Source organism: Myotis davidii, unplaced genomic scaffold (genome assembly GCF_000327345.1).
Source record: "Myotis davidii unplaced genomic scaffold, ASM32734v1 scaffold1314, whole genome shotgun sequence".
NCBI lineage: Eukaryota > Metazoa > Chordata > Mammalia > Chiroptera > Vespertilionidae > Myotis > Myotis davidii.
Genome location: NW_006285250.1, coordinates 857,361 through 875,586, shown reverse-complemented (window position 1 = coordinate 875,586; position 18,226 = coordinate 857,361). Strand labels below are relative to the sequence as shown.

The following is an 18,226-nucleotide window of genomic DNA, read 5'->3' as shown; positions in this document are numbered from 1 at the left end:
ACAGGCTAGTACTTAGCTGCAAGACAAATGTCTAACAGAGCTCAGAGAGCCTTACCTGCCTTTCTGACATGATGTAGAGTTGCTCGTGGTCCTTGGAGAAGGCCATATCCCGGAGCACAGGGCCCGGCTCCACCACCTGCACCGTCTCATACTGGAGGGCGTTGCCCCTGGGTCCATCCACCCGGATCTGTGGAGAGGGGAGGAGAGCAGAGGTGAGTTCAGATCCTGCCCTGCTCGCAGTGGAGCTTCAGCCCCGAGACCCTCCGACAGCCCGGGCAGAGGCAGTGAGCTCTGTCTCCACAGTGCCCAGAGGCCAGGCCCAAAAGAGCAGGAGCGACACCGCTCACCACGGCCTCATGCTGGGAATGGCAAAAAGAGGGGACTGGGGGACCACACCGTGCTTCACCAAGCACCGGAGTTCTTTTCTCTGGTTCCCTGTGGCTCAGGTAAGTTTTGGAGAAGAGGATGGCGCTGGCAGTGGGGAGCGGGTCTGGGATTGGGGAACAGTGGATAACTGAAGCTGCCTCAGAGCAGAGTGTCATTCTGTAACAGAAAGGCAATAAATAGTATTGGCCACATTTGCGAACAGAAAACATGTGGGTGAAACAACGTGAGCTGATTCTTAGACATTGGTACCCAGCTATCCCTGTGGTGCCTTGGAGGGAACCAGATGAGGGGCACCAAGAAGTTTTACACTGAGTGGGCTCGTTCTGGCCATTGAAACCAGTGGCTCATATCTCAGATTTTGGTGTAGATGGAGGATCCTGAAACCTCCTAGAGGTGCTATTTGTGTCCCCAGGGAAAGGGGAGTGGACATTCCAGGAAAACTCTTTGTGCATGAGTCATCCTCAGTCTTCCCAGAACAAGAACACTTAGCAGATAGATTGTCCCTGGCCCATCCACAGGTCCTTCCTGTTACTGCTTGGACAATGTGGGGACAGCCAGGAAAGAGCTTTGCCCATACCCCCCATGACGGAGGACAGGTCTAGAAAAGCTGGCTCCCACTCTAGATCAGAATCATCACACGTCTGAGCTGATAGATTTGATAGGATCACTACCCAGTACTGAGAGGGCCACACACATACGTCAGGACTAAACACTGTCAACATTGTGAGAAGGATGAGGGGAGCACGAAGGGAAATAGGAGAGGCGAGAGCTAGGAGATCACCAAACTTGATTAGATACCATGTAAGGCTCTAAAAAAAACCATACAAACAAACAAACAAAAAAAACACTAAAGAAAAAATTATATTCCAAATATCCCCACTACGTACTCTTATTTTTAATTTTCAGTATTTAATTTTTGACCTCTTATAAGATGAAGAACAGGAGAGCTATTCAGAGGAACTACATTATAGCAGGGACACCACATTAATGACAACTAACCCATCAAGTCACCTGAAAGGCGGCTGCCTCTCGTTTCTGTTGCATTCACTGAACTCTGACACCAGGGTACTTCGTGATTCACGTGTGTGATTTTAGGTTTGTCCCAGGCTCCGTTTGTTTATTTGTTTTACTTTTATCCATTATTTTTAAGCCCTTCCTAGACATCAGAGAGATGGTTTTTCATATAATTCCTTATTGACATAACCTGTCAATCTTATGACTTTAGTGCTGATTTGTCATGTCCTGTATGACCCCTCCAGCACCCATTCTACCCTCTCTCACCTTTGGGGTGGGGTTGGACCCATTCCCTGCTTGCTGTGGGGGTCCTTGATGGTCATAAACAAGTCTATTTAATCTCACTCTCTTATCACAGTGATGGAGAGAAAGCAGGCCCAAGCCAATCAGCAAGTGCAATCAGAGCAAAGCGGGGACTGTGTTTCATGATGGGGTAAGAGAGGGTATCTCCTCACCCTCAGCAGGGTCAGAGAAACAGGAGCCCAAAGAACTGCAGGCAGCACTTTTGTGCTAAGGAGGGGAGCTGGAACCAGGGAAGGCCAGGAGCAGAGATAGAAAAAAAATTTCCTGAGTCGCTGAATCAAAATAACCCCAAAGTCCTATGTCAAGACTCTCTTGTTACTCAAGATATTTCCTTATTGTTAAAGTAATAAAAAGGCTTTTTCAATATCCAAAATCCTAACTGACATACAGATCATAGGTGAGGAAAATGAGACCTAACACCTGGCCCGGGCTGTAAAATCTGGGGAGAGAACTCTGACTGTGAGAGGCATGCTCCTCGCTGAGTTTCACAGGTCCTTCCTGGGGTGCGACCGAGGCAGGAAGCTGAGGTCACTTCTCTGCTCTGTACAATCCCAGTGGCTTTCACCAGTCATTCCTGACAGTGATGCCCACATACTTGAGCTTGACAAATATTGATTCTAAAAGTGAAGAAATGCATTGATGAAGTTAAAACTCCTCTTTGCTGATTTCCCATTAAGCTCATTAAAAACAACCACTAAAAACTAGTAAAGGAATTAAAGAGAGATCTGTTTATCTCTGAAAATCAAAATGCCTCCAATTCCAATAACCCTCCTGCTGTTCCCGTGCCCACTCCCCCAGCCACCAGACATCTACCTGGCCAGGTCCCGACTTAATCTGAATGAAATGGGAGCTCATGCAGAGCGAGCTGAGATTACCACCCAAGTCTGGCTGCACAGTGATGGCCTTGGCCCCCAGCCCAGCCAGGCTTCACCTCCAGCTGCGAGTCACCTCTGGAGCAGCATCAAGAGAGTGACAAGAGTGGCACTGAGCACCCTGGCTGGTCTCCAGTCCCCTCAGGCCGCTGGCAGGAGCAGGCTCCCCAAGGGAAGTTGGATTTCGTGCCTGAGCGATCTTCTTTATCATTTAGTTCCAACTCCCCTGCTCTTTAGGACGAGGTGATGTGCTGGATGTAGGTGGACATCCGAAGAAAAGCAGGGACAGAGGGATTAACTAGGGAGCGAGTCCTCCAGGCTGGCCTTCCCCAGGGAGGCGGGATAGAGTTATAGCCGCCCTTCCACATTCTGCCTGGGTAGGAAATCAGTTATTGGAAAGATAGGTCTCCCTTTCCTCCCACCCCACCCCATTCACTACTTATTTCAGAAAACCGAAAGAATCTCACACAAAATACAGGTAAAAGGCATTTGAAATGGGATTTGCTGAATGATGGACAATCATAAAATTTAAGTAGGATGGGCCGGTTGCCAGTGGTTGGGCTCTTACAAAACAACAGCAACCAGAGTGGTTAATACTCAGTAGTGCCAGGTACGATGCTAAGCATTCTACTTGCATTTACCTTCCCACTAAAATCTCATCATAATAACAGTAAGGTGATAACTTTGCATGATGACAGATGGTTATTAGACTTAGTGTGGTGAACACATCCTAAGTTATGTAAATGTAGAATCACTATATTGTACATCTTAATCTAATTTAATATTGTATACCAACTACCCTTTAATAAAAAAAATCTCAAAACTCTATGAGATAAACATTAATATAACCCCATTTACAGGAGAGGCTCAGAGGGGGTTAATAACTTGTTCATGGTCACCCAGTTATTGATGGCATGGCCTTGACCCATACCCGGGTCTGACTGATTCTAGCGTCCCGGCTTCTATGCATTTACATACTACACTATTGGTCAGATAAACCTGAATCCCTTCAAGGATTGACAGTAGATGGTGTTAAATAAACATTGCCCTGGGGGTGCCGGAGGGACCTTGTCTGCTGCTGAGTTCTTCGGGGAGAGGATCATGCCTGTGAATGAAGAAGGGGCTGTTGTAAATTTTCAAAATTATGATCCCTTATATTCTGTTTTATACCTTTCAAAGCATTCCTAAATAACAGTGTTTCATCTGACGGCTGTAAAATTTTTATGATGTTGACTGCCGGCATAGTCCTTCTCATTTTACCGATGAAGCAACCGAGACTGGGGCTGCTCTACACCTTGCTCCAAATTCCAGGATAAACCAATGACGTTCAGGACTGGAACCCAGGTCTCCTGATTCATAGCGCAGCACGTGCCTCTTAGCTATGTAGATTTTCCAAGAGCCTTTGACAAGGTTCCACATTTACAAGGCACTTAAAAATAATGAGTCTCCGTGGGACTTTGGGCAGTTTGGCCATAGAGAAAGGGCTGAGTTAGAGACAGAAAAGACACACTTCTGTGTGGAGAAGTGGGAACTGGGGGACTCCCCAAGCACTGGTGTTATGACTAGTCTTATTATCATTTCTTATAAGTGGTCTGGAAGAGGGAATGGGAAAATGTGCAGAATATTTTAAGCTTTGGGGACAGCAAGAAGACCAAGGCCAAGGATGGAGATGAACTTCCGCGGGAGCTGCACGGGGGTGCAAAGACCTGGGACTGAGTCTCCTGGGGGCAAAGGCCATGCCTGCGCAGTCAGCACAGCAACCCCGCTGCCTGGCACAGGACCCAAGACTTGGTTGGTGCTCATTAAGTAGTTACTGACAAGCGTTGGTGAAGGTGTGGGGAAGAGGGAGTCCTTTCATACTATTGGTGAGAATATAATATGGTACGGCCACTACAAAAAACAGTATGGAGGTTCCTCAAATTTTTTTAAAAAAGACTACTGTATGATCCAGCATTCCACTCTTGCGTATATATCCAAAGGAAGTGAAATCAATATCTCAAAGTGATACCTGTACTCTTATATCCATTGAAGCATTATTCACAAGAGCCAAGATATAGAAAAACCTAAATGTATGTCAATGGATAAAAAAGGTGATATATGTGTGTGTGTATGTATGTATGTGTGTGTATGTATGTACACACACATGTAAATTTCTTCAATTTTAAAATAGAAGAAAATTCTGCCATTTGCAACAATAAGAATGAACCTGGAGAACACTGTGCTAACTGAAATAAGCCAGACACAGGAAGTCAAATACTGCAGAATCTCACTTAGATGTGAAATCTAAAATAATCAAACTCGAAGGCAGAGCCTGCCAATTAGTGGTGCCTCTGGAAGGCCTGAATCCTGAAGGCCCAGGTTTCACACAAATAAGGCCAAGAGGCAAAGCTACAAGGGGTGTTCATGGACCTCTAAGCCCTCTTCCCAGGAGATCTGACTGGCTGATTGGAGCGTAGCCAGGAACTACCAGCCCAGCCCAAGGAAACTTTGGGGAGCATGTGTATGCCCTCTGAGAACAGGGCTACCGACATAACATAGCTCTACCAACCACCAACCATGACAGTTTGGCAAATAAAATACATAGTGGGTGAGATTGGACTCACTCAAAAGCTGCCTTAGAGAAAAAATCTCAAGTCACTAGGAAGACTGGGCGGAGTAAGGAAATGGGTGGTCCCAGCAGATCTGATAGACACAACATACTGGCAGGGGGAGGGAAAGTAATAGCATGAAGAGCGGGGTCAGGGGGCATTGTGGCCATCTTCACGCAGCACTGTCCTGCAGGACAAGTGTGACTGTGCTCTGGGGTCAGGTCGTGGTCCTTCATGCTTCCCCTCGGGACAGTGGAACCTTCTGCTAGAAGAGCCTGGGCAACAGAAACAAACACCGGCCACAGATGTGGGCCACGATACAATACAAAAAACAAAAAAACAGGTACAACTGATTTTAATCATCTATTTCTATCTAATCCAGTGTCTGCAAATGTTAGCAGTTTAACACGTACACAGCATAAGAAATTGCCAATGCGATAGTTTACATCCGTTTTCTCATACTAAATCTTTGAAACCTAAAGTATATGTTTTTCACACTCACAGCAAACCTCAATTTGGACCAGCCCCGCTTCAGGGGCTGGACAGCCTCACATGGCCAGTGGCTACTGTGGTGGACAGTGCAGCTCTAGATTACTGGCTTGGTGACTATCATCCGAGGGGTGTTCTCAGCTGTTCTTAGTATTGTACAGAGGCCCACTCCTCTGCCCTGCCAGAACACCCTGTGTCTCCTAGGACGTTCAGTTTACAGCATAACACCCCATCGTCTGCACTTTTTTGGAGCTCGCTGGCTGTGAGCTCCCACTGGCTGTATGGTCACCATCAGTCCAAGGAAGCCATAATGCACAGCGTGTGGGCTGGGGTCTGATCTAGGCTGTCACACAGCAAGAACCCCCTGTACCCTGGATGATAGTCAAACATTAGGCAACTGCTCTGGGAGGGGACCAATGAGTCAGAAGACCTGCTGCAGGATCAGGATGGGGGTCTTTCTTAGAGGCTCCCAGCTGCACCAGGTAATACTGATGGTGTGAATGGGGACAGGTGGGACTAGGTAGTGCAGGCTCTTGGGGCTGGGGGGGACACAGCTAAGTGCCAGTCACAGGGAAGTGTTTCATTATTTAACACCTGGTGAGTTATTCACAATCGTCAAGATGTGGAAGCGGGCGAATGAACATTACCAGCTGTGGCTGAGTAAGTTGGGGAGGTCCGACACGCAGACTCCGACATGGTAAACAGTACTGCCCTGTAGGCTTGAAATTTACTAGGACGGTGTGTTTTAAGTGTTTTCACAAGAAAAGAAAATGGCAGCTGGGAGAGGTGATAGATATGTTAATGAGCTTGATTGTGGCAATTATTTCACAGCGTCTATGTATATCAAAACATCCAGTCCTGCACCTTAAACATACACAACTGTAATTTGTCAACTGCACCTCAGTAAAGATAAGGCCACACCAGGACATACGACTGAGCATCAGTCCTGCCCAGATCAGGGAGAACCTCCATCAAAGAGGTAAGCGAGCTTCACGCCATCCCCTCCATGTGGCCAACCAGGGACAAGCACGCGTGCCTGAGGGCACACACAGGCATCCTCCCTCCGCCCTCCCCAGCACTGGGTCTCCAGCCTGGGAGCTTCCCCAGCAGCACTGCCCCGTCCCCGCCCACCCAGCAGCCAGCAGGCACCTCTCCCCGGCCCTGGCGCCCTGGCACGGTGAGTGCCTGCGCTACCAGGCAGACTGCTATTAAAACATCAGCAGGGTGGCCTCCACAAAGGTCAGCCATCCGGGGAGCTCCTGGCAGCTGCGTGTTTGTTTATGGGAACATTATCTGGGCCAGGCTGTTTATTTACATCCATTGAAGGATTGAACAATAAATATCGTCTCCCAGTAGCAGGCAGATGCTTGCACTAGAGCGTTCTGGCTGCTGACTTGCTTGAAATAATTTCCCTAATGAGCAAACAGTGCTATTTATCTTTAAAGGTGCAGGCCACCTCCGGGTTCCCTCTCTCCTCGCCCCGCTCACCTCCTCCCCAAACTTCCTGGTCAAGGTCTGCACTGGCCAGGTTTCTGGGCTGGGCCCAGGTATAGGAGGTGATGATGGTGTCTCATCTAGCAGTCGGGGAAAGCAGGGACTGGAGGTGCAGGATGGGAGAGATTAAACCTGGAGGCTACTGTCTTCTGGCCACTCTGAATTCACCGAGACCCTCCAACCTCAAACCACCTGGTGGTGTGGGCGGCAGGAGGTTAGGCCTCCTTCAAAGAACTAGAGGTGGCAGGGTTTGTGGAGAGGCGCGCCCCACATTCGAGGGGTGCCAGAGCCCAAGTTCGGCCTGTTCCTCACTCAGGCAAATTTCTGAAGTGCTCAGAACGCCACGGGGCTCCTGTGCAGATACCTGCAAACCAACCCGTTTATAAGATGGGGATGGTGTAGTGGGGTGGAGGTGCGGACAAGAGGAGACAGGTGAGGTGCCCAAGGAGGAAAGAGGGGGGGGGTCCAGGACCTGCTCCCCTTCTCATAGCCTTGAGCACACGATTCCAGCTCTCTCCTGTGTCCTGCTCACTGTCCTGGCCTTGACCTGCCCCCTGCGGAGGCAGAGGACAGTTGAGGACCAGGCCTGCTTCTCTGCACACTAATGGGTCACAGTGTCTCTCAGGAGGGAAAAATAAAGCACCTTTGGGATCTTCTCTGTGCACTTCATTCAGTCGGCTCCAGCCGCGTGAAATGCCATAACCCTGGTCACCATCGGTCAGCACCTTGCCACACGGGCTGATAAGCAGGTGAAGGGAGAGTGAGCATGCCGGAGTGCCAGCATCCACAGCCAGCAGGTGCTCCTCTGTTGAATGAATGAGTGAATGAACGAATGCCGAACTCCGAGCCTGAGCTGCCATAATTGGAACAACTAGACGTACATGCGGCCTCTCTGTCTCTGCCTCAACCACTTGAACTCTCGAACTTCCCCTTCACAATTCTATGACGAAGTGATGGAGGGCAGGTGATTCAATTCCTCTGGGATCAGGAGGAACCGAGAAGGGAGTGGCAGGCCAGCGGGAAGACTGTCACAAGTGTGGGTATGTTGGCAACTTGCTGGTGTGGAGTGAAAACTCTCTAGGGAAAGGGGCCCCAGAATGGAAGTGTTGCCAGTTTGCAGGGCCATGGATGGGACGAGCTTCACGTTCCCCCTGAATCCCAGGGGCTCGAAGTGTAGGTATTTCCTGCCCAGGGCAGCTCGCTCATGCCCCAGGCACTCACTTATTCAGAACCCCAAGCATCTGGAAACAAAACTCCACCCATAATGTCACCTGAATTTCCCCCAGAGCTTTCCTTTCCAAAACCATACCCACCCTCTCCTCTGGCATTTCCCATCTCCAATCCCTGCTCTGATTTTCCTTTTCCCACATCCTCTGTCACCTTCTCAAACACCACTTAACTTATTTATTATGGTCATTGTTTACCTCCCTTGCTAGAAGGTAAACTCCGAAAGAGCAGAGATCTTTATCTCCTGTATTCACTGATGTGCCCCACATGCTTGAACCACATAGTAGGTGCCGGATAAATAACTGAATGAACGAACGGAAATGCTCAAGCTACTCATCAACATTAATTCATCCTGATTTTACAGCGAAGGCACAGATAGTAGGGGATGCTCTAACTGGGAGATCAGCGCAGGAGAGGAGCTGGGACAGACACCCAGACCCCAATGGCCTTGGCGCCCTGTTTTACCACAGAGCGGACTCCACATGCCACAGCCCGCCTCCCTGCCCTGAGTCCCAGGGCTCAGCGTGCGGGCAGAGCCCCTGCTCTGTGTTCACGCTGCTGAAGCTGCCCCAGAAGAGCACAACGGGGCATTTTGTTTCCATTTCCCGATTCCAGCCAGGAGAGAGAGGACGCGAAGAGTGTAAACACAAGTAATTAGACAGGCCCTGAGTATGCACAAATCCTGTGCCCTGTCACCAAACACTGTCAGGACAGTGGGCCACGCTGGATCTCATCACACTCCACACTCCTGAAGCCGAATGACGGTCTCCCGGTTGCCGCTAGTGTTCCCTGCCATGCGCTGTCCAGATCAGAGAAACTGGGGACAGTATCTTCCGGCCCTCTCCCACCTGCTTGAATGGCGACACCAAGACTAAAATACAACTTGAAGGAAGAAAGGTACTGAAGAGATAGAAAGGGAAGTCGATATGGTTGATATGAAGGAAGGAAGGGCCAGAAAAAGGTTCAGGCCAGCCTATTTCAAACGCAAAGTGGTGCACCCTCCCAAAGAGACTAACTGGAGAGAACGCATGTGCAAGGTGTGGGTTTGAAACCTGGTGGGGCAGCCAGATTGCGGCCCTGGAGGCAGCGCTTATGTGAGCAGCCTCCACCCCACGCCTCGATGGGCCATTTCCCATGCTCCTCTGGGCACGAAAGAGACTTCTCCCACTCCCAGAAAAGCAGGTGCCATGTGCTTTACACACATCAGCTCATCCCGGTGTTTGAGGGAACACACTCATTCATGTTACAAAAGACCAAAGTCCGCTGGCTCCTGAGAGGGGGTGTGTGGGCAGCAGAGCAAAGGGTTAAGCAGATGGGGTGAGTCCCATCTCTGCCACTTAGGGATTGTGTGGCCTTAGAAGACCTTCCAAACTTTTCTGAGCTTCACTTTCCTCAGATGAGAAACAGAAATAACAATATTTCGTTGTTATTGGTATCATGGGAATATGATAATACCCCAAGCATTCTTAGCAGTTTCCATAAATGTGCCCAGTGATTTCCATGGAGGCAATTCAAATGAATCGATCCCCATGGTCTCTATCCAACTCCGATGAGCATGTGGCCTGAAGATTGGGCTCCCAGCACCTGACAAGGTCAGCTCAAGGCTGGAAAGAGAGAAGAGGATCCCCAGCTCAGCTCTGGGCCATCTGAAATAGCCTAGAAAAGGCCATGCTGGACAGAGGGCAGGGAACAGCCTGGAAGGGTCTGTGCCACAGACACTCTACCAACCTGAACCCAGAGACTTGCACATGGCTGCCCCGAAGCTGGGGAAATTGTCCAGGAAACCCCAAGTCTGGTTCAATTCGGGTGTAACTCAGAAAGCCAGCCACCGGAGGCAGAAAGAGGAGCTCGGCTTCTCGCCTATGGTTTGGAGCCACCGCAGGGAAAGGGAGTACCACAGCCTGGCCTCGCGGAGAGGAGGGGTGTCTCTGAGGGCCCATCCAGGGCAGAGAGCAAAGCCAGGGCTGCATGACACTGAGGAGAAGCAGGATCCATTTCCACAAGATGAAGGAGTGGCCCTACATGGTACCAGGACAGAGTCTCAGACCCAGAACCAGGTCCCGGTTGCACATCTACATGCCCCTGCCCTCCCCACATTCTCTGGGCTCTGTGTGCCCTCCTAGGAGATGGGGGGTATCTCCTCTTCTGTACCCCCACAACTGTTGGAGTCACGAATGGGTTAATGACAGAGGTGTGCCATGAGTGCCAGGAGCAGTGTGCATCAGCATTTCTCTCCTGCTGGAGTCTCGCCTCCTCTGGGGAGGCATCCGCATCTGCTGCGTGCAGCTGTACGGTAACAAGAAGAAAACACCTGTCCAGCTGCTGTGCCCACAGAAACCAGAAGCAGAGCGAGGGCTGGAGAGGATGCACTCTGGCACGAGCTGTTACAGGATTCCAGGAGTCCTGACTGGTCGGGTCCTCACTCAGAGGATGGAAGCTTCCAGCACTGAGCCTGGCAGAGTACAGCCTCAGTAGTTACAGGCTACCTGCACGAGGAAGGTAGGTCCTGTCTGCGTTTTCTCTCAGGGCCAGAAGCTGCTTTCCCTTCCCCACTCCTGCACATCCCAGGTTTTAACTTCACCACGAGCTCCCACTCCTCCAGTTCCAAGTCCCAGCCTCCTTCCACCTGAGGATCAAGCCTGCCATCTCGGACCCATGTTCTCATCCTCACCGCATCGTTCCCAACTTCAGACTGTCCATTGCATAGTGCCATCACCCCCTAGAGCAGGCCTGCTCCCAGCCCCCCACCCCCCATCACAGGACACCTCATCTTCCTCCCCTTCCCCCCAACAGCTACTGGACACCGACCGCCCTAAGCAGCTGCACATATTCATCCCTCCACGTGGTCATGCCTGCCCGGCCCATGTCCTTGAGGAGCAGAATGAGGGAGTCCTCTCTCAGGGTCCTTATCGTACCACCTCCCTCCCCTCTTCTCTTCCCTGCAGTTTTTTTCTCTGCTTCCTTTCAGCCAACCCCCACCCGCAGTCCCTCTCAGCCTGGCCAGGACACTCCTCTGAGTCTTTGTCCATAACCCCTGCCCACTCTGACCACCGCCTCCTGTGGCGCCACCTGCGACCGCAGCAGAAGCCCTCATGGCTGGCGTGTGCTTCGGCCTATGTGGACGGCTGCCCTTCTTGGCTCTCAGGGTTTGAGTGTGTTTGGTTCAGCCACGAGAGTGTAAGCACCTTGAAGATGGGACGGCAGCAAAGTGCATGAGCACAGGGTGGTGCAGCCGGCCTAGCTGGCGTCCTGATTCTCTCATGAATGTTTGCAAATTCAGGCAGAATTTGAAAGATGTATTCCATATTCTCAGCTGAAATATGGGGCTCAGAATTCTGAGTTCAAGGTTGCTGTCAGGCCCATCAGGTGGGTTAGGAGAGGCTCTTACTGAAGTGCCTGGTATGTGGAAAGTCATACAGGCATGCGACTGTTGGTTGTGGCTAGTCGATATGGAGTTGTGCTCAGTTAGTGAGGATGCCGACAAAGACAGTGTGATGGTGGTGAGAATGTAGCAGAACACAGCCTCCCTACCAAGGCCCCCAACAGCTTTGTGACCCTAAGACTTGCTTAATAGCTGCTTAGTAAACGCACAAAGGAACACATGAGTTCCATCCAGAATGAAAAAAGATCAAAAGGGTCCAACTTCCTAGGAGATTCTCCCAAGCTAATCTCTCTTTGTGTCCTGTCCTTAAAGGGCCACCAGCCCTCTTTCTAACACCAAGGGCCGCAGCTGCAGCAGCGAGCCCTGTGTGGTTCCCCCAGGTCAGACACTAGTCAGCGCTGCCCCATGGACCATTGCTCAGCCCCTAGGCACCATTTGCAAATTTCTTAATAAATAAATAACCCAGGGAGCATCAGGCAAGTGTGTTTCACCTCAATATCTGCTCTCTCTGATGAGCTCTGCTCTGGGCCCTTCCCGTGCAGCTTCATCCAGCGGCTGGGTCACCAGCCCTTTTGTGGGCACCGTCCACGGACAGCTGTGCCTGTTATGCAAGAGCAGCCTGTGTTTACCTAGTGCAAAAAAACCCCAAATTCAAGCTCACGATTTCTCCAACAGGAAAGAAGTCCCCATGACTGACCATACGGCACCCCTCTGGGAAAGCTGGTTGATCAGGGTGGTGACCCCTGGCTTCTGGCTGGATGCCAGAGGTCAGTGCAATGCGGTGGACTTGCAAAGCCGAGACAGGCAGGGATTCAGGTGTTGCTCTCCTGGGGTTTATAGCAGGATTTCAAAGTAGCCCCTGGTGCTGAGCTGTCTGGGGTGCTTCGGTGTGGTCCCAGGAGTAAGTGTGGATGCATGCAATGCTTTCTAAGACTCAGCTCCACATCATTAGATGCTGGGAATTCTCCCCACCACCTCCCAGTGTAGATTCAATGCTGCCCCGCGTGCTCCAATGGTATTTCCTGCAGGCTGTCCTTCCCTTGAGGGTGTGCAGGGCCTGCCTTAGTCATCTTCCCCAAGGTCACAGAGCCAGCGAGTGGAGCCCAGACTGGTGTTGAAGTTTTCTGGCTTCAAACCCGTCCTCAGCAACAAGTGACATCAGCGTCAGTGGTGTTCTCCACAGTGACCATGTTCATCAACAATTACTGGCGCTTCTTGGGCGCGTGCAGGTCAATCTACCCTATCTCACAGATCATACTTAACTCTCCCTCTTCCCACAAGCATCTCCCGGCATCCACTGCTCACATTTTTTTTTTTTTTAACAGCAGCTACTCTGAGAAAGAAACACTTGAAACTATTTCAAATGAGGACCCAGGAATTAATGAGGCCTGGGGTGAGGCATGTGAATGGTTTGCAGTCAGAGAGCCCCCTCCCTGAGACGCTGTGGGGAGCAGCTTCCCCGGCTAAGAATCTGGAGTGGAGAAGGGCGTCCCTGTCTGGGGATGACATCACCAGACACAGCTCGGACGCACAGATGCAGAGAGTGAGGGGCCCCGGGGCCAGCAGCGGGTTTGGCTGTGATATTACAAAGGGTCTTTTGACCACTCTTCATCCCAGGGAAACCACAGAGACCTGGGTTTAAGCCGCCCCCGCCCTCAGCTGAGGGGCCTAAAGACACTCCTCAAATCAGCCTGGTGACCTTTGATCCCAGGGAGGGGGAGTCTGGAGAAGGTGGGAGGTGCCAAAGCCAAAGTGCCTTGAAGCAAAAAATAAAAAAGATTTAGAAAAAAAATCAGTGGCCCCGGATGGAACACTCATTCCGCCAGAAGCATGTGGAGTTAATTGCAGAAAAATGCATTTTAAAGTAAGATATTGGAAAACCATCCTCTCCGTCACCAGCCACAGTTATTACAATTATTTATACGGCATCGCCAAGGCCCGTGCATTTCACAGCAATTAAGCTATTGATCTAGCAGCTCTGTGCACCGGGCAGAAGCCGCAGCCGCCACTCTCGCTCCGGTGGGAGCTGTCTCTCAGATGTGGAAACTGAGACCAAGGCAGAAGTAAACAAGATCATGAGAATAGATGAGAATCTATTAATATTAAGAATCCACATGCTGATCTAATATGCTAATGATATATTCACAGATTCATAGTAGTATGTTCATTTCTCCACTTACTCTGCCCCAATGTTATTTTCAGGGCTTCACGAGAAATTATATACTGTCGTGGTGAAGTTAACGGGTTCCAGACCCATTAACATGGGCTCCAAACCTAGCTCTGCCATCAACCAGCTACTTGACCTCTGGGAAATGAGTCAACTTCTTCAACCCCTCGTGTCCTCATTCATAAAATGCAAAGGCTAACAGTGCCTAACAGGCTGATGTGAAGGATTAATATGTTGGTAGATGAAAAGCATTTATCATACCACCTAATCAGGGCTAAAGGAGAGTTTCCCGATCTTATCACAGGAGGTCTACAGAGGACATATCTCTCATAACTCATGTCCCCCGGTTACATCACTGGTAAGGAAGAGAGGCCAGTCTTGGTGTCCTGTGAGTCTCACACTGAGACTGCAGTAGAGAAAGTAACACTCATTCTGTCTTGATGGTGCTGAGGCAGGAGCTGGACCTGGACCTCCCGCTGCCTCTGGCCTCCTGGGTATGGGGTGGCGATGGTGCTTGAACTCCAACCTTCCCCTCTGCCTATCTGCTCCACCCAGGAACATACTCTCATGTTTTCATTATTTTTCCTCAAGTCCAGAGTCAATATTAAGTTCACAATGGTTACACAAAGTTTTATTTCTGAAATGCATCTGAAGTATTGTTTAATATATTGTAAGGCTATGCTAAGAGATAAAATGTATTGCATTATGGGAGCCTGGGACCGTATGAAAATAATTCGCCTTTATACAACTTTCTGCTACAGGAAGCTGCATGTTCCCAGGACATAATCCTTGATATTGGATGGTGTAGACAGGGAGACACTAGAAATAAAATGGCAGTAAGAACTGTGATGTTCATTTTGGCCTCCAGGCAGTGGGAATTGAGGGAAAGAATAGAGGCAGAAGGCGATGGAGCTTGAAGAATAAGTGTCCACTCAAGCTTGTCACACCTGGATGACCAAGGGAATGGTAGGATCTAGGAGCAAGTTGGGAGGGCAGCCTGGTGTGGATGAGAAGATGAAGACTGAGTCTGGGGATGTGAAGTCATGGCTAATTGACTGTGTCCAGTTGCCTTTGGAAATTCAGGACTGGTGTTTGGGTAGAAGGTCATTGTTAAGGACTTGTCTTTGGTCACTGTCACTATAGAGGTGGACCGTGAAATCCTGACACAGAAACAGTTCCCAGATCCAGAATTTAGACCACTGTGCCAGACTGACGCCCTCACCCTCTCTTAGGGTCAAATCTGGCACATGTCACAGATGCCAAAATATAGATTGGAAAATCAGCGGTGAAAGCGAGGGCCACAACATCACGTTTTTCCATCTCCCTTCATGTTGTTCAAAACCACCGTGAGAAGCTCACTCAGTTGAGAAATGAGGACATTCTCCTATTTCCCAGCCCAGTTGCTTAAATAGGCTCCATGTCTTAACCTGCAAACTTACAAATAAGTAGGCAGTCACTTTTAGGAACATGCGAAATACATGCCTATGCAGGAATCTTCTCTACAGTCACCACCATCCTTGAATTCCAGCATTGAGGGACTGTACATTAAGCATCTTTTGAGATATCAATGTGCTGATGAAGAATGGAAAGCTAACCTTTAGCGTGTGGTGAAGTGAAAGATCTGGGGCTGAAAAAGGCCCAGCAGATGAGTCTTGTCTCACTGGTTGAGCCTCCTGATCTCTCAAAAAGCGTCAGCAAAATGGCAAGTTTAGATGCCCTCTCAGGTCCCTGTTATTCAACAATACAGGCTATGTGTACTGTTAGCTCTCTCTTCCATGACGAGAGAGAACAGGGTTGCCCAGTGAGAGGTTCATGGGGAGGAAAACACATACCAGGATGGTTCAGGGTGGAGAAATAGGGAACATTTTTGAGGAACTAAAGATAAGTGTCATTTTGCACCACAATTTTCACAATTTTGCTAGGACTGGTTCAGCAATTTCTCTCCAAAGTCTATGTCATTTGCAAAATCTGACTTTATCTATCACTGCAAAACAACAAATCTGCACTGATCCAAGACTCCACACCCAGTGAAGGGCACTGAGCACTGAGCATGTGGGTCAGCCCTCTCTCCTTACAGACCTTTCCCTTTGGTCGACTTCATGCCAGTGCCCACCACCAGGGGTCGCTGGTTCCCTTCTGCTTTTTGGGACCTTCCAACATTTGCCCCAATCCCTGGAAGGGAAAAAGGAAGCAATGGCAGGGAGGAAGGGTGGGGAAGCTGAGGGTTGGGAAATCTCAGGAAAGAAGAAGATTGAACAGGTCATTACTCTCCAGGCTCCAAGAGGCGGCCCACTGACTCCAGAGCCCAGATCAGAATGTTCCTACGTCCCAGGTCTGTAGACTGGAGTCCATTGACCATTATTTCTTTCCTGTCCCCCAAGGTAGGCCAGGAAAAGTGGGACTGAAACACCTCTTTGCTCCTCTTCAGCCATGTAGGGCTCTCTCATGTCAGCTTGTCCTGTTGCCCAGTGAGAGAGGCAGAAAGAAGCCAGCCACAAAATTGTCTCGCGTCACTTAATTTCCTCCTGGATTTCTAAGCAGGCAATTATTCCCTCAGCCTCCAATGGACTGCAAGCACTTTGGAGAGATTTATTGTTATTATTATTACAGGCACTGCATAAGTAAAGGTGTCAGGTAATTGAGAATAATCTTATCCTCCACCCTCCCAAGCATATTGTTTACCCAGTGGAACACCGTGTTCTTGCTCCACAGCTTCCCCTCCCCGAGTTTTTCATCTGACAACGAGGATGAACAGGTCAGAGGATCTGGGCGCAAGGGAGATAGTTCCGTGACTGAGGCCTGGGAAGCAGAGGACCAGAGCGGCTCTCGCACTGGCCTGCCATGTGCCACTTGTGGGAGCCTCATTTCCTCCAGTTCACACCATTGCTGAACATGACTTGAGCACCTACTGTGTGAAATCCCATTACAAGAGGACTCAAAGGGAATCTTACAAAGGATTCAAAGGGAATTTGGCTGGGGCCCACCGTCAAGGGTTTCTCGTCTAAAACAACAAAGATACAAAACACAACTTAGAAGGCAGTTTTGTGTTTATGTTCCAATTTAATTCACAGCACGCATAGTAGGTGCACAAGAAACACTTGTGGATTTCGTATGTGAGCTACAATTCTGATGAGGTTAAGTTATTTTTATTCACATTTTATGTGTAAATAAACTAAGACTCAGAGAGACTAAATGGCATGCCTAACGTCAATATAGCTAACAAATGATAGACAGAGAGTTTTCAATCAGATCTTCCGCCCACCTGCCCTGCCCCACACACCACGCTCCTCCTGGGTGAAGTACATAGAGATGCCAGGCTGCGTGTGGCCATGGAAAGGAAGGAATCATCATGCTGAGGAGGGCTCTTGGCAGAATAGTGACAATATGAGCTGGCTTTTAAAGGAGTAGTATTCAAACAGAAGGAGCTGGGAGGAAGAATGCATCCTGGGACCAGTGGCAGGAGCAATGGCAGGGATGGAGGAGAGGCTGGCTGTGGCCAGGGCAGAAGGACATGGTGAGAGGGAGGCTGGAATGCTCTTCAAAGCACTGGGTTTTAATCTGCAGGCAAAGGGCAGTATAATCTTCTGATATAAGCTGACTTTCATAAAAGAGAGAATCACTTTTACCCCGCTTTCCCAATGTGGAGAACCTGCTACAAGACCTGTGAACAGGAACATTTCAATCCCTTTCACAAAGGTGAGAATCTGCTTATTGTCTCAGACAACTAAAATACAAAACACTCCACCCCCATGAGTGTGGCTGCTGACTTTGTGTTAGGAGGTGGATCATACTGATTCATCCACTCCTTTAAATATATATATATTTACATACATACACACACACACACACACACATATACATACATACTAGAGGCCCGGTGCACAAAAATTTGAAAGATGCAAATTGACTGTACCTTTGCGACACCCACCAGCCAATCAGGAATGCGTATGCAATTTAACCCAACAAAGATGATGGGTTAATTTGCATACACAGGTGTCAAGTGGCTGGGGGTGGGGTGGGACCTTGCATCATCGCCATGGGAACAACACAGGCATTCCACACTGCCCCAGCCACTCCGGGCCTCTGGGCAGCATGGGAAGCTGGAAAGGCAGCTCTGGGCTGGAGTGAAGGTGGAAGGCAGCTCTGGCCAGAGTGAAGGCAGTGCCAGCAGCCAGGGGAAGGCAGGCCCATTCTTGCATGAATCTTTGTGCATTGGGCCTCTAGTACTATATAATAAAGAGGTAATATGCAAATTGACCCTCATGCCTTTGCACAAGATGGCTGCTCCCATGTGGTCAAAGAG

General features: G+C 49.5%; 1 protein-coding gene across 1 annotated transcript in view; it reads right to left on the bottom strand.

The window, feature by feature from the left end:
* PLXNA4 (plexin A4) overlaps nt 1-18,226 on the bottom strand; it is a 358,299-nt gene that overhangs the window by 153,774 nt on the left and 186,299 nt on the right. Inside the window, exon 3 of the mRNA XM_006755978.2 lies at nt 56-187. Within this exon, the coding sequence (XP_006756041.1) occupies nt 56-187 (132 nt within the window). The remainder of the gene's footprint in view (nt 1-55; nt 188-18,226) is intronic.